The 26,916-nt window shown below is 38.4% G+C and overlaps 1 protein-coding gene across 1 annotated transcript; it reads left to right on the top strand.

Annotated features, from left to right (window-relative positions):
• The first annotated feature begins 6,190 nt into the window (after positions 1–6,190).
• Positions 6,191–26,611, top strand: hs3st1l2 (heparan sulfate (glucosamine) 3-O-sulfotransferase 1-like 2). The gene is made up of 2 exons (XM_057352010.1): positions 6,191–6,548; positions 24,976–26,611. The coding sequence occupies exon 2, from the start codon at positions 25,084–25,086 to the stop codon at positions 25,993–25,995; it is 912 nt and encodes a 303-aa protein (XP_057207993.1). The 5' UTR covers positions 6,191–6,548; positions 24,976–25,083; the 3' UTR covers positions 25,996–26,611.
• Positions 26,612–26,916: the final 305 nt, after the last annotated feature.

Here is a 26,916-nt window from a genome sequence, read left to right as displayed (position 1 = left end):
AATCTGAAAAAAAATGTATTGCATGCGTTAACGTTGACAGCCCTAATATATATATATATACACTCACCTAAAGGATTATTAGGAACACCATACTAATACGGTGTTTGACCCCCTTTCGCCTTCAGAACTGCCTTAATTCTACCTGGCATTGATTCAACAAGGTGCTGAAAGCATTCTTTAGAAATGTTGGCCCATATTGATAGGATAGCATCTTGCAGTTGATGGAGATTTGTGGGATGCACATCCAGGGCACGAAGCTCCCGTTCCACCACATCCCAAAGATGTTCTATCGGGTTGAGATCTGGTGACTGTGGGGGCCATTCTAGTACAGTGAACTCATTGTCATGTTCAAGAAACCAATTTGAAATGATTCGAGCTTTGTGACATGGTGCATTATCCTGCTGGAAGTAGCCATTAGAGGATGGGTACATGGTGGTCATAAAGGGATGGACATGGTCAGAAACAATGCTCAGGTAGGCCGTGGCATTTAAACGATGCCCAATTGGCACTAAGGGGCCTAAAGTGTGCCAAGAAAACATCCCCCACACCATTACACCACCACCACCAGCCTGCACAGTGGTAACAAGGCATGATGGATCCATGTTCTCATTCTGTTTACGCCAAATTCTGACTCTACCATTTGAATGTCTCAACAGAAATCGAGACTCATCAGACCAGGCAACATTTTTCCAGTCTTCAACTGTCCAATTTTGGTGAGCTCGTGCAAATTGTAGCCTCTTTTTCCTATTTGTAGTGGAGATGAGTGGTACCCGGTGGGGTCTTCTGCTGTTGTAGCCCATCTGCCTCAAGGTTGTGCGTGTTGTGGCTTCACAAATGCTTTGCTGCATACCTCGGTTGTAACGAGTGGTTATTTCAGTCAAAGTTGCTCTTCTATCAGCTTGAATCAGTCGGCCCATTCTCCTCTGACCTCTAGCATCAACAAGGCATTTTCGCCCACAGGACTGCCGCATACTGGATGTTTTTCCCTTTTCACACCATTCTTTGTAAACCCTAGAAATGGTTGTGCGTGAAAATCCCAGTAACTGAGCAGATTGTGAAATACTCAGACCGGCCCGTCTGGCACCAACAACCATGCCACGCTCAAAATTGCTTAAATCACCTTTCTTTCCCATTCTGACATTCAGTTTGGAGTTCAGGAGATTGTCTTGACCAGGACCACACCCCTAAATGCATTGAAGCAACTGCCATGTGATTGGTTGATTAGATAATTGCATTAATGAGAAATTGAACAGGTGTTCCTAATAATCCTTTAGGTGAGTGTATATTAACAATGTATATATTAAATTATTTTTATACATTTAAATTAAGTTTTTACCAAATTTAATTTAATTATATTCAATCTTTATATATAATGTATAAAATAATATATACACAAGAGAACAGATTTTCTTGGGGTAAGGGTAACTACAGTATCACTAGCATAAACCAGCATTAACAAACTAATATGTTTTTAAGAAGCATATTCCTTAATATATTAATGCATTGGTCTACGTGATGCAACTAATAAAATTGCAGGCATCCATAGATCCCTTCAAATCAATGAGAGGGCCTCAGCGTACCAGTGTGCATCAGCATTTTAGACATAATTGTTCCAGTTTTGACGGCCTCTAAAAAAGAAATTTAAGCATGTTTGCAAGTTTGTTCAGCCATATTATTTCAACGTCTCGGAGGAAACCGAACAGTACCACATCGAGTACTTTTCTTATTGTTGCCCGGCACATTTGGACCACAGTGCAATGTAAGCAGAGATTTTACGACTGTCCTGCTAATGCACATATATAGCAGGCTGTAAAAGAACAGCGAATGCTTTTTAAATCAAGTGGATAGCCGAAATCTCAGAGTGATTTTTTATGTATAATGTATGTGCGGTGATCATTACAATGCAAGAGCAAAGAGACCCTTTTTTACTGTTCCCTCTTGAAGTTCTCCTGCTTTTATTTTTATGTGTCATAAATTGATGCTGTCAGTAAAAGGAATCATGTTTTTTAAAGTGATGTTGGTACTGCACCATGGAAATGGTGATCATTAATCGCACAATAACAAGCTGCTGACCCTCAGAATTTCAAACCACAATCACGATTCGAGTAAACAAAAATTCAATATGAATATAAGAAATGTAGTTGGAAGGGTAAACATTTTGTTTCTGTATAATTTATTTATACAATACATCAGGGGTCTTCAGCCTTTTTCAGTCCAATGTGCTCTTGGTCTGATGGAGAGACGGAGCTTGTTGTTTACAGTAAATATTTTAAACTAAGCATACTGTAAAGTAAGTTTGAGATTCAACAATAAAGGCTAGTCCCCCTGCAGACCCCATGAACACGTTTATCTATTTAATTCAATTCATTTCTATAGCGCTTATCGCAATTTTGCATTGCAAAGCGAATTTATATACATATAGAGAAACAGACCTATAAACATAAAAAAAGATATATATAAAACATAGAATAATCTAATGCCTGTATCCGTGAGCAACATAAAAATATGCACTTTATGAACCGTTTCAAGGTTATGTGCTTATTATCACAGCCTGTTCTTTAAATGCATGGCGCAGGGCTGAAGTCTGGCAGTAAAAGCTTCAAAGTGGGTACAAACACATTCACATTATGCATTTAAATGTATGTTCTCACAGAGGCGGAGAAACTGTAATGTTTCCATGGCGATTACATTGTGTTCTTAATTACTTGTCTAAGTTCTAAGTTCTGGTCTTGCAGCATAAGTTGAGAAATGAGTTTTATCTCTGGTTGGTGCACTATGACTCAGTCTGTCTGATACTCAGTCTGTCTGATACTCGCATCAGGTATGTGAGTGTTGAGCAGGATCTGTTGTCTGGAGGCCGTTTCCTGACTTGCATTATTAATTTCATAGATTCACAGTCGACTTGACGGTGTAACTCTTGCACCGTCTGGAACCTTGAATGACAGCATTTGGCTAGTGTGTGTGTGATGTGTTAAATAAAAAGGGGGATCTGCCATCTCCAATGACGAACAATGTTGCTCATTTGATTGCATTTGAATATCATTTTAGGAAGTTGAATATGAAGAGTTCTTTTGCAAAAATGGATAGCTTAGTTTAAAAAAATCTATTTTTTTTTATTGTGCATTCAAGTTAATATCAATCAAATTGCAGTTGGGTTGTTTTGATTAAGTAATAATAACAAAAAACAGCTAACTAAAAGACAATAAAAAAGATGATCACATAGTAAAAGCATGATTTTTGAATTGTTGAACTGTTTTTGCAAATAAACTCTTCGTATTTGACACAGTGAAGATGTTCTTTGTCTGGATTTAAAAGGAACAGATCATCTTTAATCTTGAATCATTTTTCTGTAGAGCACAAAAGAAGTTCAAGAGAATGTCAAAAAGTGAACAATGACCAGGAACAGTTAAGCAGTAGCCTAACTCAAATAAAACCTTGACAGCTCCTTGTCACCATCAACTTCAAAGCATGAAAAAGCATCATGGAATTTCTGCTTTGTGTTCAAATGAAGAAAGAAAGTAATAAGGGTCAGAGTAAATGAGGGTTAGTAAATGCTGATATTTTTATTTTGCGTTGAACTATAACTAAGATTATTTCACAAAAAAAACACAAAAATGTGGAAATTATATTACTATATCAATCATTCCTGAGAATTTCCTGTGCGGATGAGTGACCTAAGCCAAGTATAAAACTCCGCTTTTATCTTCATACTGGCCAAGAAAAACTTTAAAATAAAAATAATAAACAGACAAAATAGAGTGAAAACTGATCCGACAGGCACATAATGCTATTCCGAGACTTATCTCAGAGCCGCCTTCAGATGGCCAGGCCAACATGCCTTTATAAGAGGAACATTCTGGAACTCGACAAACAATCACTTTATTTGAAAGCTGAACCTGAGGAGTGGCCACCCTCTGCGAGTTTGTGGTCTCCCCCTTCCTCTGATTTCTTTAAAACCAGCCTGCGGAGCAGAGACAAAAAGAAACTTTAATGAAGGCGGAGGAGAAGAATCCCGAAACCGTGGGAGATAAACATCTCGCTTAGAGGGGTGAAGCATTAAAGATGAAAATAATGATGCCAGAGAGGAAGAGAGTGTTCTCTGTATTGAGAGAAAAACAGATACAAGAAAAATCCAAAGAAATGAAAAACAAAACTGTGATCTCAGCTGACGAAAGATTCTGCTGAGAGACACAGAGAATGCAAAAAGCGTGACACATTTATAGAAAGGGCCGAATCAGACGTGCTCGCTCACAAGGCTGGGGGTTTGAGGCGCTCCTGGGTGTCTCAAAGGAGGAAGAGGAGAACGGGAGACAAACTCACCCCCCTCGTGGTGCGACATCACAGAGTACAGCTTTCTACACCCCCCCAGGTCTGTAAGTACAGATGCAGAAACGCAAATGCGGCGAGCAGGAGGGAGGGAGGGTGTGTGCGCTCGGAGATCTTACCCGGCAGGAGGTCTTCATTTAAAATCTCAGCCCCTTCCCTTCACACTGTACTACCGCTCATATGGGTGAGGTAGATAATAAGAGTCCATAGTAATCCATAATCCGACTGATACCTCAGCGAAAGTGAAGGAAGGTGTAGACAGACCTGTGCAGACAGGCATCTTAATCATTTCGGAGGAAAACCGCAAATGCGTTCTTATTTTAGGTCTTTGCAAAGCCTTAGCATCACTTACAAAGACATTTAAAGTCCCAGTGAAATAAAAAATGACAATGCCTATATTTTCATGAAATATTGCAGCGTTTATTGTAAACAGTTTATCAATGTGGGTCATTCTCTTTTTATAAATCGTGTGGCCTCATAATCTGAAAATGCACTTCCGTCCTGTAATGACTATCCATCTTAGATGACATACGTTAGACGGCTTGGGCGGAGCATCCGTAAACTCCTCCCCTTCACCTGCCAGTCTGCTGCCAGTTCCATTTCAAAATGCAATGGCTGTTTTATACATCCAATCAAATTGCAGAGAAAGACGACAGCCACGCCCACTATTTTCTCATTCAAAATTCCGTCTTACTCGGAAATGTGTCAAAATACGGAAGTAAAAACGATCGCAACTTCCTGTTCACGGGGACTTTAAATGTGCTTATATGGTGGGGGACGTAGCCTAAATTGCAGGGGAGATAGCTTGGAAGAGACATGAGGGCATTAAATCACATTCGCAAATTGGAATTAAACACTTTATTTGTTTTTTAATTACAAATTGTTTACATGAAATGATTATGCATGTTTTATGACCCTCTAACGCTGACATAAAAAAAATCATACCATCAAAAACTTTGCTGATTTAGTCATACTATAAAACATCAGCTCCACCCTCTACAGTTTGAATAAGAACAGCCCAAAAAATCTCTCATGATTTATTTAAAGCACATAAAGTGCAGAAAAACATCAGAAAAATTCCAAGCATACTTTCGGCATTGCGCAGAATTAATATCGTCAGCGTGGGTAATGTACCGTTCAACAGTAAATGTGTGCTGTGCATTTGGAGATTAACAGAAGAAGCTACGTTCTGCCCATCTACTTGTGCCCTGTGTGTTTGTGTGCCAGCACTCTGTAAGTTATTCATGATTTGGGGATTTTCTGGGGCAAATACATTCCAAAGCCCTCTAACAGTAAACAGCGAGCTGGAAATGAAACAGGCTATTTTGAACATGACATGTGAAGAGGAAATAAGTGAATGTATTTGGATGAGAGAAGTCAATGAAACACAAATCAAACGATACGGGGAAACGAGAGAGAAGCAAGGAGGTTACAAAGAGAGAGCGAGAGAGAGAGAGAGAGAGAGAGAGAGAGAGAGAGAGAGAGAGAGAGAGAGAGGGGGGGGGAGAAAGAGAGAGAGAGAGAGAGAGAAAGAGAGGACAGAGAAGAGAGAGAGAGAGAAGAGAGAGACAGAGAGAGACAGAGAGAGAGAGAGAAGAGACAGAGAGAGAGAGACAGAAGAGAGAGAGAGAGAGAGAGAGAGAGAGAGAGAGAGAGAGAGAGAGAGAGAGAGAGAGGAGAGAGAGAGAGAGAGAGAGAGAGAGAGAGAGAGAGAGAGAGCAGAGAGAGAGAGAGAGAGAGAGAGAGAGAGAGAGAGAAACATACTGTAAGATGAAGGGAGGGAGGAATTTCCCCTGAGGGGCGACGGTGTCTCTGACTCTCTCTCTCTCTCTCTCTCTCTCTCTCTCTCTCTCTCTCTTTCTCACTGTGTTGTTCATTTACTTGCTCACTCATACACACAAACACACTCCGTTCGCACATGCTTGAACGCCAGACACTTTCTTTTAGAAATTCACTTTCACACACATGCATACAGCCACCCGCTTTTATTCTGCAACCTGCACATTTTACTAGCACACTTTTCTGCGTCTGGACATAAAAACTACGCTGCCTCAACTTTGAAACTGCTGTTGCAAAGAAGTGGAAGAGAAGAGACCGAATCAAGCACAAAAGGTTGCAGATGTGCTAAAAGGATCAGAAGGATCTTCTAGGGCAGAATGAAATTCATCCAAAACATTGTGAGGAAGAGCTTCGACGCACTTCGAGACTGATCCTAAGCTCTGGTGAGATCTTTTCCCTGTTTCTCTTTCCTGTCACAGTTGGATTTGGTTCTGTTTTGTCTCTGGTTGGATGTTTGGTCTGGGGATCTCCGGTCAGCACGTCTAAGTCAGGTGTAAATGTTTGTAAGTCCTGTACGGAGAAAAGGGAGAATTTAAACCAGCTTGAACTTTGAAACTCTGCTTAAGCTAGAATTTAAACAGTCTAAGGATTTGTTTGTTTGCCTACATCATGTCAGATTTAACATAAGGCTTGTAAAAAGCCATTTGGACTTGAAAAAGCAGGACAGTAGAAAAAACAGATCTCAGATGATTCAGTCTCTTAGAGACGCTGTTTTGTTCTTAGAAGCAGAAACTTCCTTCTGTTCTGAGAGTAAATTAGAATCGGTAAAACTAAGATCGCAACAATACCACACGTGTGTTTATTGCCAACAAAAAAAGAGATGTTTTTTTCCTAGTGTTTTCACATCGTAGATTACCTGTTTCTTTCTCAATTTTAATGTTCCATGATGAATGATGCTTGCTTATACTCTTACATCCCTGCGTTCATTTAGTCTCTCATTTAATTGGCATTCTTCAGATTGTGTTGTAAAATTACTTTATCACATTTTGACAGATCCAACTCATCTTGCATAAAAACAAATGTCTTTGTAAACCTACAGTATAGCTACACTCTTAAAAACAAGGGTGCTAAAAAGCAAAAATGTTGCTTCCCCAAAGAACATTTCAGTCAAAGGACCAATTCTTGTTAACTATTTAATAGTGTGTGGAACGTTTTTCCTAAAGTTAAGTTTCTGTAGATATTATAGCTTCCTCACAGAACTACAGCCCAGCAAAGAACCTTTTAGGATCTTTATTTTTAATAGTGTAATGTGAATATAAAATCAAAATCTCACTTTCACCAGTGCAGTTAAAACAGAGGATTTAATCCCTGTTTTATTAAATAACGAACACTTGAATCACATTATATTTCAAATTTTGTTCCATGAGATAAGAAGTTAATTACTGTAATGTGTGTGTGTAAGAGAGAGAGAGAGAGAGGTTGCTGTAAGGCTGTGGGGCCATGGGAGTCGAAGATTAATGAGTGGGGGAGTGAGTTAGCAAGACTAATGTTGTGTACCTCAAACTTGTTAGCAAAATCGACTGTATCAAATCATACATGCAACTAAATACATCATGCGATTTCATACTTAATATGCTCCTTCAATTGATCAATTCAGATATAATGGGGGAACATAAGAAACATTCAGAATGCAATGACAAAACTCTTGCTTCATCAGTTTGGTCAGTGCCCGTGGCATGTTTTCATCACTTTAAATTGAAAACAGGATGGGATGTGGAGCATTTCAAATGCTATGTGTGAATCCTGATAGTGACCCACGATAAGGTGAACTCGTGCTGGACGGGGCCCTGTGTGTATTTAAAGGCGATGATATCTCTTAATACCAGATTTAAAAAAAAAAGAAATAGATGGTGATCTGTTTGAAAGAGAATATTAAAATATTTTTGTGAACACCGGGTAACAAGATTTATTGACGTGTTCCTACTTCTGAATCATTGGTTGAGCCTAGAACAACATTCCTGTCAAACAAAGAACAGTCCTGTATAATCAGATGCATAATAGTTTGTAACTTTGACTTTTAAAACTGATCGTTGATATGATGTTCCAGAACCAAAGATGTCCCACTTGGATCTCTGTCACCTCTGTGCAAGCAGTACTTGATAGAAAAATATTGAAGCATTTGTAATAAAGGAAGACGTAAATAATAGATATCATATTTTATGAGCGCAGCTCTACTAAGTGCAATGAGTCATAAAAGTCATAAAAACAGCAAAAATCAAGACAGATAAAGAGGAAAAAAGACATATAAAGACAAACAAAAAGGGTAACACTTTACATTAAGGTACCCTTTATGAAGCATTTATAAACGTTTTTATTAATGATTAATAAGTAATTTACAAATGCATTATAAAGCAGTTATAACTGCGTGAATAAAAAGGGGGATTCTAACCAAATACCTGACAAATAGTAAGCAGGTATAAGAAAAACAACATAACACCCTACAATGTCCAGTCTGACAGCCTATATTGCAAACAACATCAAGATAATAATGAATCTGCTTTCGAGTCAAATAAACAATGAGTATTTATAACATGCGAGTTAAAAATGGTTCACTATTTGGCAGGTATTTCGTTAGAATCCCTCTTTTTATTCATGCAGTTATAACTGCTTCATAATGCATTTGTAAATGACCTATTAATCATGAATCAACACATTTATAAATGCTTTATAAAGGGTACCTTAATGTAAAGTGTTACTACAAAATGATTAAAGAAAATGTATTTCTAGTTCATAACTTCTATGTTAAAAGCAAGACCAAAGAAACTAGGGGTGGAAAAATATAACCTTTCATTATTTTTGAGCGCTTTACAACAGGCCAAGTTTATTTTTACATTTGACTTACAAATGAATTCATCAGTAGTTCTGATAAATTCTTATACAATGTATTCCCTGCCAACAAAAGACCACACATACTTTACATGACAGGTTATTTGACTTCAGTTCATAGATAACCCGAAGAGTCATTTATCTATAAGTGACTCACCAAACCATACACTAAGCTCACATTTCTGAAAACACTGTCCCATTAAAACATCAGAGTAAGCAAGCACCAATACAAACACACTCCCACACACCAGGACTATATAGCTCAGAGAACGAAGTTCAAACCGGACAGCTTGGGAACCCCATTGATTGACAGATGGTACAAATCTGGTGCAGGTTTTCTCAGACAGAATGCTGGACATGTACACATGTTGTGTCAGACAGCTTGTCACAAGGAAGATTTGCAATATTTGATTCCTAGCTTTACAAGCATACAACAAGAACTGGAAATGACATCAGCTTGGTTGATCTGTCTCTAGCTTGCATCACCTGATTTGACAGGAAAATTCTCAGGAAAACATCTGTTATTAAGTCTCAGGTGATCTGATCACAAATGATCAGGTGGGACAGATTGCTGTTTACATCTTGCGGTGACATGCAACTCAGATGCATCTCTTATGACCATTTGGCATACACTACTGTGGAAAAGTCAAAAAGGAAAAGAAAGACAGGAGGCAAGTATGAAAGCAAGCAAGCAAGCAAGAACGTAGGAAAGAAAGAATAAGAAAAAAGAATGCAAGCAAGAAATAACTTATTACTGAGTGAACAAATAAACATATGAATGAGAAATAAAGTAAGAACAAGGAAACAATAAAGATAGAAAGAAAGAATGGAAAAAATGAGAAAAAATGAGAAAACAAGAAAGTGAGAACAAAAAAGTAAGGAAGGAAAGAAAGAAAGAAAGAAAGAAAGAAAGAAAGAAAGAAAGAAAGAAAGAAAGAAAGAAAGAAAGAAAGAAAGAACAAGAATGTAAGAAAAAAGAATGCAAGCAAAAAGCAAGAAAGAACGAATTACTGAATGAACAAATAAATGAATGAACGAGAAAACAAGAAACAAAGAATGTAAGCCAATAACAAAGAAATAATGAAAAAACTAGAAAACAAATTAGAAAACAAGACAAAAGAAAAAAAAGACTATTCGCGGCCAGGACCCCCTGCTATGAGTTTAATGTCCCATCTCCCCTTATCTAAAGCTAAAGTGTGCGACTCAGGGCCGTATGGATAAGACACAAGGTCACCCTGTGTTACATACATCAGAGTCACTGTATTCCATTATAGCCCCCTCTGATATCTGAATAATCCTTACAAATTCATGAAAACAATACAGTGTCCTTTTATTATTACTTTTTTATTTATCCTAGGATAACCATACACGGGAGGGGTGTGCGTTTGCGTAAGTGTGTTTATAAGTGAATGTGCTTGTGTACAGGGGAATTTTGCGCTGGTTCTTGGGTCATTAGTGATGACAGTTTTAGTCTATTAAGATGACAGGCTGCTTTTCTCCTGACCACCCTCCATGCCACACACTCCCTCCCATTGAACCACAATGCGAGATGCAAGACATATCAGAGTAAAACATTTGAGTAACCACACAACACATCTGCACAGACAAACAAAATACAACACGTAACCACACAATGCGGCTCAGCACAAAACCACACGGAGAAGCACAACATCGCATAGCTCATTAGCATAGACACAAGCACATCCAAAGGGAAAATGAGCTAGCTTATTCATAGCTTAACAGAGTTTTGCGAGCCAATGTTTCGTTTGGTTCTGGCACATCAACACTGTATAAGATGTTTTTCCTTCACCCAAAAATATAAATCCAGGCATTATTTATTCACCCTCATGTCATTTAAAACCTTTTCTCTGTGGAACATAAAGTAGGACATTTTAGGAAATGTCTCAGGTTTTGTGTGCACACAATGGAAGTCAATCGGGGCCAATGATGTTTGGTTACCTAGGTTCTTCAAAATATCTTCCTTTGTGTTCTGCAGAAGAAAGAAAAGTTTTAAATTACATTAGAATGAATAAATGATTAAACAATTTTCATTTTTGGGTGAAACCATCCCTTTAAGAGAAGAAAAACTGCATAAAGCTACAAAATCTGTGTGGATCACATAGCTAAAATAATTTAATAATGGACACAGTATGGGATGCTAAAGATCACTTCGAAAATAAACAACTGAGATAAATACATTTTAATTTAGGATTTTTGTTTCTTATGAGATGAAAGCACCAAGAGCAAATTTAAAGGCATCTTCCACATCACCATGTTGGATGCTGTACAGAATTATGCCCCAGATAATCCCTGTTCAACACAACACAGTATAGCTTTATATTCCCCTATGAAATACAAACACAAGTCCACAACGCGCAAAACAGATAAATAACCTGTTCTCCAAACAACATCTTCCTCAGCCCACTCCCAAAAGTCCTACAAAGTACAGCACTGCCTAACATTACACAGCAGGGTCCAATAGAACTCTCTTCTTCTCCACACACACACATACCACAACACCACTATTCCTTCACAATATAAAAGAACAAAAACACCGGCCAGTGATGCAGAAAAATCCCTCTATTGCACAACGCCCTCATTCACTGAAAGCATATCCATAAGCGAAAGATATAGCTGTGCGTTCTGGGCCCTTTCAGAGCGTGAGCGGCTGGAGCTTTGCAGAGATGTTTTTCACTGTTGTTTCAATGTGAAGGGATTTAAAGACGAATCAAAAGCAATAACCTGGCGTGGAAACGCGGGCACAAGAGAAGACAAAGAACAGAACCAAAGACATTACTTCTGAGATTTCAGTGTGGCTCAGAGACTGTGCGCTCGCACCCGGCCGAACATGCAGAGCAAACCACCTGCTCTGAGACTGACAGCTCCATTCATCTGGCCCACTAAACAACACTTTCTTTCCATTAATTGCCAATTGCAAGACAAATCTGGAAAAACACTTTTTTTGGCATTAGGGTTCATTCTCACCCTCTCAGTGTTTGTTGTGTAGAAACACTCTCTATCCGGCCACTTTAGGATTCGTCAGACTAAAATTAATGAGCATGCGAGAACCATTCTTGGTTTTGGACTGCTTGCTGTTATAGCTTCAAGATTTATATATTTCATACAATGCCATGTTAAACTCTATAGGCAATAATTCATACTTGTCTCATTCCAAATCTGGATAACTTTCTTTTCCGTAAAATGCAAAAAATGTTTAGCATTTCTGGTTTGAATATGGCAAATAAACTGCACATGCACTCTTAAAAATAAAGGTGCTTAAAATAAAGATCTTCACAGCGATGCCATAGAAGAACCATTCAGCCAAAGATTCTTTGAAGAACCATCTCTTTCATTCTTTTCTTTTGTGAAACAGAAAGGTCCTTCAGATGTTAAAGCAACCCTAACACACGCGGTTTCTGCCAATCTCATATTAATCTTAAGTACCTATAGAGTTGTATTGCATACTCCGTATCTTCGAAGAGTATTTAGTTTGATCACATTTATAAAAGATAGATACAGCTGTACGATTATTTCCGAAAGCATACGGCACGTGCGGGGGGGAGGGGTAGGCTGAACTAAAGCACGTGCGCACCCATTGCCAACAAAACACAGACATCAGTTTCACTCACCGCATGCGGTTCATGTCCGGCATCTTTTAGCGCTGGGACGGCTCCATATATCAGTTTCAAACGATCTCCAAATCCAGCGTTGTATAACATTCATCACCCAAATGCAGTGAACAAACTCGCAAACGTATGCTCTCTCTCTCCTGCACACAAGTGAAAGTGACGTCTGCGCATGCTCCTTCTCCTGCTCTCCTTGCTGCCGCGTGGACGTGCCACATGCTTTTCCGGGAGAATTGTCCAATAAGGGACTAAGAAAAATTGTTACGAAACAGTTTAATATGTTCGAAAAAAAACTTTCTGAAACCTGTATGATCGCTGGGGGAGTGTATCAAGCACAGAAATACTACGTAATACGCCCAACTCATTCTTTGACAAGTTGACCATGTTAAGCATGAGAAGACAGCATGTTTTACATTGTAAAGAAGTCAGAATGCATGACACCTCATTGCAGCACCCCTTTAAAGGTTCTTTACGGAAGCAAAAGGTTCTTCTATGGCATCGAAGAACCTTTTGAATTTGAAACATTTTGAAAATAAATAAAAATGTATATTTTAAATATAAATCACATTTAATAATATGTAAACAACAGTTTGTTTTCTAAATGCTGTCACCATAGGACACGTGTAAGGCATACAGTATTTGTCAACTACACATGTGCAGAAATTGCAAGTGAGATTAAAGAGTTTTTATGATTGTTTAAGATGTTTAAAAACATCTACGAATGGCTAAAACTCCCTTTTAGAAGAAAGTAATGTAGGTCTAGATTGGAAAAAGTTCATGGGTCTTGTTTCATTTAGAAGATCATCTCTCGTTTAGCTGTAGTTCAATCTTTATGTATCAAACCCTTTACTTGTGGGGAAAGCTAATGATCAGAGGCAACATTGAAGTACAATTACTGTATATTTACATTTACATTTATGCATTTGGCAGACGCTTTTATCCAAAGTGACTTACATTGCATTATCCTATACATTTGTTTCTAAGTATGTGCAATCCCCAGGGATCGAACCCACGACCTTACCACTGAGCTACAGGAAAGCTATATACTGTACAGAGTTGAAATAATATGGATTCTGAAGTGACATTTCATGTAATTTAAATGTAATTTGGATCATTCTGGTTATTGTTAATACGCTAGATATAAAGTATATGCTGAGTTTTTTCAACCCATGGTTGGGTCAAAAAAGGTGAACCTTTTAAATAAATGCAGAAAGTGTTACAACAGCCTTTTGGGATGAAACAACCTAGCCAAGGTTAATCTATAATCCAACAGTTAGGTTTGTGCCTTTTGAGACCCAACCATGGGTTGAAAATAACTCTGCATGTTTTAGAATATATACAGTATATGTTTAGATCATTGTTCAAATCACTGTGTTGTATACAACCGGAAAATATTAACTCAATAGAACATTCATATCAGCCCTCTTGACTGACCCTGCAGTAGCTGTCAGGTCTTCATGCTCGATGGTGAAGTTTCGTTGAATTGAGTAACCTCCATCTGTCCACCCACTCCTACAGAAAGACAGCATACCATTGACATGACCACTGACTCTAAATGTTTAATCCTCCTTCCCTCCAAAACAATATATCAATACTGTCCACACACACACACACACACACACACACACACACACACACACACACACACACACACAGAGGGAGGAAAAACTGACAGATAGTCTTTCCCTGTAGTAAAAGAGCTAACAAAACTCATTTGACATGAGCTACTAACCCGATCTCTGCCCCCTGTGGCACAGTCCAGATTGTTAATCACTATATGATTTGCTTGTCATACCGAATAAGAAAATGGCGTTTTGATAGCTTCAAAGTGGTCGGCGGACAATAATGATTATAGTAGATTATTTAATTAGGGAAATTTTCCGTCCCTCTAAATAGATTTTAAATGTTTAAAAATGCCTATATGTTACAGTAAAATGAAAGGGATAAAAGTAAGAAAATTAGAACAAATTTTTGTATATTTTTTTGTTCAAAATTAGATATTTGAAGAATTTAGGAAAGCAAACAGTTCTGGGGCACCATGACTCCTACTATGGTATTCGATGTCCCAGAACTGAAAATTGCTAACATTGTTTCAAATATGCTCCTTTGTGTTCAGCAGAACAAAGTAACAATTTTTTGGGTGAACTATCCTTTTAACATTGTGTATCTCTAAGTTTTGTTTTCTGCTCATTTCAACGTGCATGACGTGCTATAATACAAATATTGTGTTTTTTAACATTGCCTCTAGAGCACATTCATCATTACCATCACAGACAATAACAAAAATCCACACCAAAACAATTGATTTAACATTTTTTAAGATTTTAAGTAGTCAAAAGTGTCACGAATTGGAGAATCACTCGTGTATAATAATATTTATAATTGCATTGTATATCATTTCTGTCAACAGCCTTTGAGCTATCAAAACCCAATTAATACTGCTGAGAGAGAGAAACAGAGAAAGAGCAGGAAAGCAATTTAGCGGCCACATGAATTCTTCTGTGATAATACACAATCTATAAGTATATCTGAATCCATTCTTCCATATAACCCTCGAGTACACAGTGGCGTCAAAACCAGACCAAACTCATTTGCATGCCGGTTTATGCCAATAATGTTACCATGCTCTCCATGCCAACAACCTCTTTAATTAGAGCAAAGCCCCCATAATGCCCCCTACCCCCCCTCAAACACACAGACCCCTCCCCTCCACTGGTACCAGACAGCCCCGCCCCATCATGACACACTCGCACACTCCTCATTATCAATTTGAGGAACATGCAGACCAAAGGGGGCTGTAGAGTGTGTTATTTGATTGACCCAGATCTTCAAGTGCAAATGAGAGAGAGAGAGGGACGGGATGGAAGTGAGTGAGAGACTAGTGGGGTGTGGGGAGGTTCATGAAGACACTAATTTGTGGCTCAGCGGGGCGTCCGTGTGCTAAAAACTGAGCGCATTTACTGAAGGTCAGCATCTATTGGCCAGATTGAAGGATATCTTACAGAAGCATAGAGAGAGATTTATTTCTCTGCTTCTTTCAGTCTGATGACAGAGACAATCAGATCTTCAGAGGCTGTTAAATCCTCTCATTCATTCTCCATTTGCATTCATATACGAGGAAGACAAGGCAAAAGCTTACAAGTCGGCTGGACGTTCCCTGTAGCGGGGCTGGCGGAGAGAAAATTCAGCTGTTGAGTCACCTGATAGGAAACAGATGAGACTTTTTATTTTGCCACTTGTAACACTTTCACGTCTACTAATATATATTAGTTTTGATCAAATATCTAATAAAGAGGAATCCATAAATACACAGTAGTTGGGGTTTATTCAGGGTCTGTCGACAATCTGTAAAAAATGTAAACCAGCAGGAAAGAAAACCACTACAATATCCCATGTGTCGTCTTTAGTCTTTCAGAAGATATTTAAACAACGACACAAAATGTGCTCAGATTTACCAAATACCAAATCTGCACGTCTGCTTTCACAAGCCAGAGATTTCAATATAAATCCAAATGCTTCTCATAACATTCCTCCAAGATAAATAATTTGAGCTACGCTACAGATGTGAAGTTTAGCTCAGCTCTCTTACCCAACGTGTCTGCTTTTATTAGAAAAAGGTGAGGCCAAGCATTCTTTTTCTTCTCTGGGAACAAATGTAAGCTGTCGCTGTCGGCTATGTGCAAGTACATGAGCACCAAAACATTGAGCTTTGGTGCTTATGGGCAACATGAGTTTCCTCACTTTCTGTTCATTTCCTGTTTTTTCTCCTTATACCTTCAAGGGCTTGCACAACTATGTTTTATTAGTACACTACATAGACTAGTCTGCAGGTCAATACTTGATGAAAACTAAATACAATAGAGTGGTGCAGAGATGACATATTTTTGTACGCAAAACCCGGAAGCGAGTTAACATTTTAGCCCTTCCGGTTCCATAGCCCCAAAGTCAATGGGTTTTTGGTTAAATGCCTAAAATAAGCTTTGTGGTTTTACAAAACCTCTAAATATTTTCACGTTTTATTCTATGACATAGAACACACCAGTTATAACTTATAACCCACTTGTGATTGTTAAGGCTTTATCGTGTCTTAAAAACGGCGGATGCAAACAACAAGTTGCTAAAAGCAACTACATCCTTTGGCGGGGACGTTAGACGTCATTGCACGTATAAATCTCACAAATAATGCAACATAGGCGCAAATCTCTAAACGTGAATGGTTACGCATTTACAGAGAAAGTACTTACCAGGGAACACTTTTTGAAGAAAGTTTGAAAAAGTTGTTGGAGTCTTGGTGGTGGTGATGTTGACGTAGCATCATGTTAGCTTTTTACTTCTGCCGATTGTTTTTAGGCTTCAAAAATAGCAAATAGTGTGTTAATCTGTAAAGATGATCTTGATATAAAAAAAGTGTAAGTATCATAAACCTTTGTTAATCAAAGAGCTTATTTTTTGCAAAAGTCTATAGGAAAATCCATAGGCTTTCGGTGCGACGCTAACTTCCGGGTTGGCCTACAAAAATACATCATCTCTGCGATACACAATACGCTGTATAGCTTTGGTGATCTTGGCCGTTTCTGGAAAGTCCAATGTTGCGAGTGTTGAGGAGTGTGTGTAAAAACACTGTATCTGTGAAGTTGTGCAGATATGAGAGAGGAAAGAAAGTGTGCAAATCGACAGACTAAACCTGCAAAAAAGTTCCAAGCGCTTATAATTTTTGCCTCTGGGAGACACTTTCAGGACAGATGCGGAATTCTGTTTTAAAGCACTTTGTGAAAGCAAAGCACTCAATTTTGAGTACCTCTGACGGTTATCAAAAACTTGGAGTGAACAAAAAGGAAATTCTGCTAGTAGTCATAAAAAACTTTTGTATCTAAGATACACAAAAGAAAGGATGTGCATTGGTCATGCATGTCGACCCTGAGCTCCATACAATTCAGTGGGATCGGGAACTGAGATAAAATGCTAATATATGACAGGAAGTTCTTTGATCTCCTTCCCCGCAGGTCCTCTTAACATCTTTCATGAGAGGCCAACGCTCTTGTAGCGCATTCATGTATTCATAACATCTGTGCGAGCGTGTACACACGCGTCTGTCTAGCTACGTTTGTGAGCGAGTCTGTCGGGTACAGCCAGGATGACTGTGCTCTAGTAAGAGAAGCGAGAATAAGTTTGTACAAAGCTCAGGAGCCTAGGTGTAAAAATGTGTAAGAAAATCCACAGAGGTTGATGTGTGTGCATGCGTCACTGAGGATTCTTTTGGTGTGCAGTGGCATTCAGGAAAGAGGATTATATAGCACAGTCTGAGGTGACGGTGGAGGGAGCATATATTAGGGAGACGGTTTTTGTTCTCAGCTAGAGAATGTGTGTGTGAGAGAGAGAGACAGAGAGAGAGACTGGCTTTGTTTGCTTTAGTTAAAGAACTGAAAGTCTGACTCAGTCGGTAGGTCTGCGAGTCCCCGATAAAGATGAAAACACACGGAGAAAATGATACCCAGTAAAAAAGATCATTCCAAAGCCAGAAAAAATCCCAAGGATGTCTATCAGGTGCCTTTTCTCTATAAAGGGAGGAAGTAGCGCCTTCTTCAAAAAAAAAAAACCTCATAAAATAACATAATAATCAACAGCAGACAGATAAAACACAAGAAATATAAAAAAATATAAGAGCAATAGAGTGAAAGCCCTTAAATGACACTAACAACTGCAGCGAAGAGTTAAAGGGATGCTTCACCCAAAAATTCTGTCATCATTTACTAACCTTTGAGTTGTTCCAAATCTGTATACATTTCTTTGTTCTGATGAACACAGAGAAAGGTATTTGGAAGAATGCTTATAACCAGACATATTTTGCCCATAATATGCACTCCCATAGTAGGAAAAATTACTTATCATTTTTTTGTTCTGTTGAACACAAAAGAAGACATTTTGAAGAATGTAGGGCAGCAAACAGGGTACTTTTGACTACCATTGTATTTTTTTCTTTCTTTGGGAATTTTTCTTGTTTTGGAACCTGATTTTGATGTTAGGCATGTTTTTTTTGTCTTCCCATCATACTTTTGGGCCCGGTTTCACAGACAAGGCTTAAGGCTAGTCTCAGACTAAAAGGAATGTGTGACCTGTCTTAACTGAATATGCCCAGAAATATCTTAAAATATATCAGTGCCATTGTTTTGTCTCAAGATGCTCACCAGTAATGTATTCTTCTAAGGCATTTTCATAAAAGCGACATAAATATCTTAATTCAAATAAGGCATAGTCCTGTTTTAAGATAAACCGTGTCTGTGAAACCGGGCCTTGGATTATTTTTTTATTATTGTGTATTTTTTCCATTTATATTTTCTTTCCCTTTTGGGATGAAGATTGTTCCTTTTGGCTCATTTTTCATTAATGTTATAGTTTTGGGCCAGTTTAAAGTGGTTTTTGAATACATATTCAGTCATGGGACAGATTTGCAGACTCACTCTTGTCTCCATTTGATTTGGCCTTGTATTTTTGTACCCATTATGGGGAAACTGTGACAGTTTTCTCTGCGTTCATCAGAACAAAGAAATGTATACAGATTTGGAACAACTCGAAGGTGAGTAAATGATGACAGAATTTTCATTATTTGGGTGAAGTATCCCTTTAATAGAGAGCAATGTCTATTTTGTCTCCATTGAGCTTCTTAAGTTGTCACAGAGCAACAGTAAAGAGTTGTGTGAATGAGATACAGGCAAAAAGTCGAGGAGGTGGTGCTGCTGTAATTGGTGGTCAATTCATTTTCATTTGCATGCCGCTTTTCTCAATACATCAAAGTTTCACATACAATTCAAAGCAGGTAATCATACAATTTGTCTTCAGTGGTCTTGAAGTCCCTGTTGAAATCTATTTTTTGCCCCCGGTGAGCATTCCAAAGGCAAGAAACGAAAAACCCCATAAGCTAATGATTACCCTGTCAATGTGAAAATTCCCACCTATCGCAAACTGACTCAATAATGTTCGAAAACCATCCACAAATTGACCTGAATGGGTCGAACCGATGGAAATGGACGGACTAAGTGCAAAGTAAACAACTCACCCGCTCATTACCACTTTTGCTCACGTCGGAAGTGTGGGAAACAGTCATCTGGAAAATAGTATTCAAAGCTTTTAAACATATTCTGTCAAATTCCATTCTGCTACATTGAAAAGCCCTGATGAAAATGTGCCTTGTTTGACTTCAATCTTTCCGCAAATTTGGCGTTTTGTATGATCTACGTTCAGGTAATCGCCACAAACAACACATTTATTCGGCATAATTAAGCTTGTGATGCAGGGATTGAAAAACATACATGAAATTATGCTGGATTCGTAGATATAAACGCAACATTAGAGGATTTAGTAGTATGTTCATCCATATTAGCATGTGTGTGTGAATGGGTTTGGTTGTTAAGGATGAAGCCTTGGTGCTCATGATGTGTCCATTAAATTCCTTTTTCTTTCTTCAGGTAAATGTTAAATGCTCTCTAGAAGCGTAACTTCCAGTCCGTTTTGTATCAATAACAACAAAACTAATGACAAACAAAACAGATAAAAGTCACACAGAAATCCTAAAGCATCCTTTTATTCATGTTGTGCAACAATTGACTGTTGTGTACTATTTTACATTTTGGGTGTTTTATTGGTTTTAAAGGGATAGTTCACCCAAAAACGAAAATTCTGTCATCATTTACTCACCCTCTTGTCATTTCAAACCTGCATGACTTTCTTCTGCAGAACACAAAAGAAGATATTTTAAAGAATGTTGGTAACTGAACGACGGTGGTACCCATTCACTTCTGTTGTATGGAAACAAAACCAATGCAAGTCAATGGGTAATACCCTTGTTCAGTTACCCATATTCTTTCTTCTTTTGTGTTCTGCAGAGGAAAGAAAGCCATACAGGTTTGAAATGACAAGAGGGTGAGTAAATGATGACAGAATTTTCATTTTTGGGTGAACTATCCCTTTAAAACCAATAAAACATCCAAAATGTCGGGGCAGTTGTGGCCTAATGGTTAGAGAGTCGGCCTCGTGACCAGAAGGTTGCCAGTTCGATTCTCAGGGCCAGCGGGTAACAACTGAGGTGCCCTTGAGCAAGGCACCTTACCCCTACTTGCTCCCCGGGCGCTGCAGTGATAGCTGCCCGCTGCTCCGGGTGTACGTGTGTTCACCACTTGCTGTGCGTGTGTTCACTACTCTCTGGATGGGTTAAATGCAGAGGTCACATTTCGTTGCCTTGTACTTGTACATGTGCAATGACAATAAAGTTGAATCTAAATCTAAAATAGTACACAACAGTCAATTGTTGCACAACATGAATAAAAGGCAAAGCTGAAGAAAAGACTTTGTTTAGCAGCTAAAAGTCCTGAGATTTTTTGTCATTTGTTAAAAGAAACACTCTTTTTAGACAAAGCAACCCAATGAACCAGAACAGCACATTGTGAGGATTAAAGCTGTGAGATGAGGGAATAAAGTGAGAGACATTAGACAGATACTCAGGCTCGTAATGGCAGAGTTTATGAGGCTTAGCGATAACGCCGATGATGCCGTGCAGGAGTGGCAAGGCCACAGGGCTCGACACTTTTACTCCCAGCTGTGTCATTATACGGCATACACAGCAACACAAGCTCATTTACAAAAAGCTGCTTGCTCCAGCAAATTAATAAGCCGTGACTCAGGACGCAGCAGGGTTTGATAACATGACGACCGCGAGGTGACTAAACACGCCAGCCAAGTGTGACATTTTTAAAAGGGTATAGAGGTCAAGGATGGTGTGTTTACTGTTTGATTATCCCGTGATTAGTGGAGGGGAATACATTTGCCTCAAGTGGCCAATTGTCCTGATGAGCCACTTAAATCTATAACATCATTCTGATATGCTGGTCTTGTTTCAATTCAAGTGTTACAGACTACTTCAGATGTTCCGCTTGGGATTTCTGAATTGTATTTTGGCAGACTATTAATTGCGCTGAAGATGTTTAATTGTAAATTGCTTTGGTGGAAACGCTACTAAAAACACCTATTATAGTACACAGTAGTAAGTATACCTTAAAATAATTTAGATTTTTAACCTAAATGTACGATTATAATTTTTAATATTTCAATTTACATTATAAACAATTCATTTTTTATACATTTATATAAACTTTGCCACAGCCCAAAGTTGTGGTTATTTCTAAATGGCTGTTTCATTCAATATATGCAGCAGCGTAGATTCCAACGGGGATAGATTTTAAGCTTTTCTCATTTAGTGTATTTGTAAAGACTTTGGGGCTACAAAGTATCATACAGACGGCTACATGTGTTATTTATGCAAATACTGGCTTTCTGTCAATGATTCATGTGGAATACATAAACAGTGAAATAGTTAATTACTTGTTTTCGTGCTTCTAAACGATGGTTTAAACATTATTTTTAGTTGAGTGCCAGTAATGAATTATCTTCAGTAGTTATATCTTTTATGCATTTTGCAGAGCATAGTTTACTAAAATTAAGTGTGAAAACATTTCTGTTTATTGAAATCAAATAATATTGATCTAAAAATGATTAGAAAAACTAAATGCAGAACTAAAATGTTGCCTCTGAAATAAACTGAAATAAGTTTAAGGCACTAAAATTATTAACTGAAAATAAACTAAAACTAAATGGACGGTTTCAAAGCAACAACAAACAAACGTTATCGTGCGCATGCACGCTTTTGTGACCCAAACTTAACTTCAGATTATTTCTGATAACAAGCCAAAAGAAATAACAAGTAAATTACATTAGCTTGCAAGTCAAAAGTATGTCTAGCCAGTATTATTTTGGGTTAAGAAGAACCGTTACTTTGCTAAACTTAAATGCGACAAAGTTATATGACCCATTTAAAAAATATTTTTAAAAATAATAATATACTGTACAATAAAATTAAACAAAATGTTTATTTAATACAATTATTATACAATAAAATATGAATATGAATATAAATTAAATTAAATATAAATAGTTATATTATTAGCCACTAGCCAATTAACAAACACAGACTGGAAATTAACTTCGAGCCAGACGTGTGTGTCTGATGAAACCATCTATAGCAACATAAAAAATAAGCACAGCAAAAAGTTCATCTAAAATTAACATACAAACTAAAAATAAAAGTTAATTTAAAATATTAATAAAACTACAATAAAACTAAAAACAAATCTATAATAACTGTTGCAGAAGCAATAGACTTGAGGCTCTGTATTCAGTCTACAGTGTGTTTTATACTGTACATACAGTACATGTATCCTCTGGGAATTGAACCCATGACGTTAGTGTTGCTAGCCTAGGACCATGCAATATACACTCACCTAAAGGATTATTAGGAACACCATACTAATACGGTGTTTGACCCCCTTTCGCCTTCAGAACTGCCTTAATTCTACGTGGCATTGATTCAACAAGGTGCTGAAAGCATTCTTTAGAAATGTTGGCCCATATTGATAGGATAGCATCTTGCAGTTGATGGAGATTTGTGGGATGCACATCCAGGGCACGAAGCTCCCGTTCCACCACATCCCAAAGATGTTCTATCGGGTTGAGATCTGGTGACTGTGGGGGCCATTCTAGTACAGTGAACTCATTGTCATGTTCAAGAAACCAATTTGAAATGATTCGAGCTTTGTGACATGGTGCATTATCCTGCTGGAAGTAGCCATTAGAGGATGGGTACATGGTGGTCATAAAGGGATGGACATGGTCAGAAACAATGCTCAGGTAGGCCGTGGCATTTAAACGATGCCCAATTGGCACTAAGGGGCCTAAAGTGTGCCAAGAAAACATCCCCCACACCATTACACCACCACCACCAGCCTGCACAGTGGTAACAAGGCATGATGGATCCATGTTCTCATTCTGTTTACGCCAAATTCTGACTCTACCATTTGAATGTCTCAACAGAAATCGAGACTCATCAGACCAGGCAACATTTTTCCAGTCTTCAACTGTCCAATTTTGGTGAGCTCGTGCAAATTGTAGCCTCTTTTTCCTATTTGTAGTGGAGATGAGTGGTACCCGGTGGGGTCTTCTGCTGTTGTAGCCCATATGCCTCAAGGTTGTGCGTGTTGTGGCTTCACAAATGCTTTGCTGCATACCTCGGTTGTAACGAGTGGTTATTTCAGTCAAAGTTGCTCTTCTATCAGCTTGAATCAGTCGGCCCATTCTCCTCTGACCTCTAGCATCAACAAGGCATTTTCGCCCACAGGACTGCCGCATACTGGATGTTTTTCCCTTTTCACACCATTCTTTGTAAACCCTAGAAATGGTTGTGCGTGAAAATCCCAGTAACTGAGCAGATTGTGAAATACTCAGACCGGCCCGTCTGGCACCAACAACCATGCCACGCTCAAAATTGCTTAAATCACCTTTCTTTCCCATTCTGACATTCAGTTTGGAGTTCAGGAGATTGTCTTGACCAGGACCACACCCCTAAATGCATTGAAGCAACTGCCATGTGATTGGTTGATTAGATAATTGCATTAATGAGAAATTGAACAGGTGTTCCTAATAATCCTTTAGGTGAGTGTAGATCTTGTTGATCTATATTTCGTCACCTGTTTTTGAAATTACTTTTAAAGTCATGTTTGAGCTACTGTGAAGATGCTCTAAAATACTATTTTTGTTATTAAAAAATGGCAATTAACTGAAATGACATGGGACTTATGTGGAGCTCTGAGGATTGTTCCAACAGTGCCCCCTGGAGGGCAAACGTGAGAGAGCACTGGGATTAGGATAGGGTAAATTTACCCATAGAGATTTCTGAGGCACTATTGTTCATGAATGTTTAATGCATTTCTTTCCTGTGTTTTAATAATTCTGTTAATTAAAATTCACTACTGGTGTAAACTTTCCATGCTCTGCTGTTGTTGTTTTTGTACGTGTGTCTAGTAATTATTTGTCATGTTAGCAAATCATTTTTCTGAAAATAAATTATTTCATACAGTATATTAATAAAGGTTCAAACCTTAAATGAATCAAGGTTTAGTTCACAGAATTCTGTCGTCATTTATTCACCCTCATGTGACCTAAAACATGTGACTCTTTCGTCTATGTAACACAAAAGAAGATATTTTGAGAAAGGTTTTTTGACCATAGATTGAAAGTCAATGCGGGGGCCAATGTTTGGTTACCAAAAATCTTCTTTTTCAAAATCATTGGAATGGCTTGAGGGTGTGTACATGATGAAAGAATTTTCATTTTTGGGTGAACTATCCCTTTAAGATTTTACATACATAATCAATTACTGTATATTAAATAAATAATACTTTACTGAGCTCCTTGCTGATTTAGATTTTTTAAATATATGAATTAACTTCATTTTCCTGTTCTTTTCTCTTTTCAGAAGCTGTGAAGAAGTGGAAATCAACAGCTGTTGTGTGTGTGGTCTCCAGCTGTGTGTGTTTGTTTTTGTGCATCCGTGTGCTGCCCTTGAACTCACTGGACTGACGCCATGTTGTGGACACTCATACTGGCTTTGATCCTACTGCTGTTGCTCCAAGCTCAGCTACTCGTATGTCTACATGAACTCCGAGCCTCTCTAACCTCTGTCACTTCGGCGACCCCTCCTGGAACTTCAGGCACCACTGCTTTGCAGCGTCTGCCAGGTGCCATCATCATCGGGGTCCGCAAAGGAGGCACCAGAGCCCTTCTGGAGATGCTCAACCTCCACCCAGACGTGGAGGTAGCCAAAACCGAGATCCACTACTTCAACGCGGATGAAAACTTCCGGAAAGGTTTAGACTGGTACCGTGCCCAAATGCCCCTCACCCTCCCCGATCAGCTGACGGTAGAAAAGACCCCTGGATACTTTACAGCACCCCCCGCCCCAAAAAGGATCTGGGCCATGAATCCAGCTATGAAACTGCTGCTGATTGTTCGCGACCCAGCGGAGAGGCTCGTGTCAGACTACACGCAAGTTCTGCACAACCGAATTCAGCAGAATAAGCCATACCAGCCACTGGAGGATCTGTTACTATCACAAGGACATATCAACCCTAATTATAAGGCCCTTCAACGGAGTTTCTACTACCAGCATCTGGCCAGATGGCTGGAGCTTTTTCCCAGGGAGCAAATCCACATAGTGGATGGAGAGGCTCTGATCCAGAATCCTTTCCCCGAGCTGCAAAAGGCGGAGACATTTTTGGAACTTGCGCCACAGATAAAGCCCGACAATTTCTACTTCAATGTCACAAAGGGCTTTTATTGTATGCTGTCTGCCGGACACGACAAGTGCCTGGATGAGTCGAAGGGAAGGCCACACGCACCTCTCAGTAACATCGCATTTCAGAAGCTCTGCCGCTATCTGAGAGTACCCAATCAAATATTTTTCAGAATGGTGGGACATAGGTTTAACTGGTGCTAAGACTTGAATTCAAAATACTACCCGGTTTTGTGAATATATTTGTAATGTTGCCATTTAGAAATATGGTTCAGAATGTTTCTTGAAGGTTGAACATAGACTACAACAACGTTTGAGATGACCCACAAAACTCAGCTGAACACTAATATATCTACAGTTGATCTACACTTTTATGTGGAAAATAAGAACAGATCTACAGGACTTCATGTGCTTTCAACATGCCAGACCCTCACTTCATCTGATTTATAGATTACTGTTATTCAGTGAAAAAAGTGAACTTGAAGCTTCAAGTGGCCGTTTTGGCTTTCTCTAATAAAAATAAAGACAGAATGTGGATAGAATTGAAGTTTTACATATAACAAAGAAAAAAACTCAATTCATTTCCAGTGGGAAACGAAGTTTAACAACAATACTGCATTGTCGACTGTAACTATTGTAGTTTAAGCATTTAATTCTCGTGTTTAATATACTCATTTGTACTTGAATATTTTATTTTCGTTTTAAATAGAAATGTCTATTTTTCAAATTGACTGTTTCTTTAAATGAATGAAATATTTCACAATGTCCTAAGTTAATGCACTACGAAATTTTTGTTCAATAAATATATGTACATATAACATCCCACGTCTGTCTGTCCAAAACACAGCACAATAAATATCACATATGTACCTATCTACCACCATCACCAGTATACAGAAATATCTGTATTACCTTTTCTTGTCTTTGTTTACTTCTAAATCCTGTTTCCATGGGTTTTTGGACAATATGATATCTGTGAAAAAAAGGAAGAGAGAAAGACAGGGTTAGCAAGTCTTCCTGACCACAGGTTTGTTTAAGGTGTAAGCGGCCAGGTGCAACCAACTCACAAGTAGGACTCTGCTGGCACTTAGCTCTTTGTTATATAAAAGATAAATCACAAGAAAT

The sequence above is a fragment of the Triplophysa rosa genome, linkage group LG2 (genome assembly GCF_024868665.1).
Source record: "Triplophysa rosa linkage group LG2, Trosa_1v2, whole genome shotgun sequence".
Lineage (NCBI taxonomy): Eukaryota > Metazoa > Chordata > Actinopteri > Cypriniformes > Nemacheilidae > Triplophysa > Triplophysa rosa.
The sequence above is the reverse complement of the archived record's forward strand: the minus strand, read 5'-3'. Positions and strand labels throughout refer to the sequence as shown.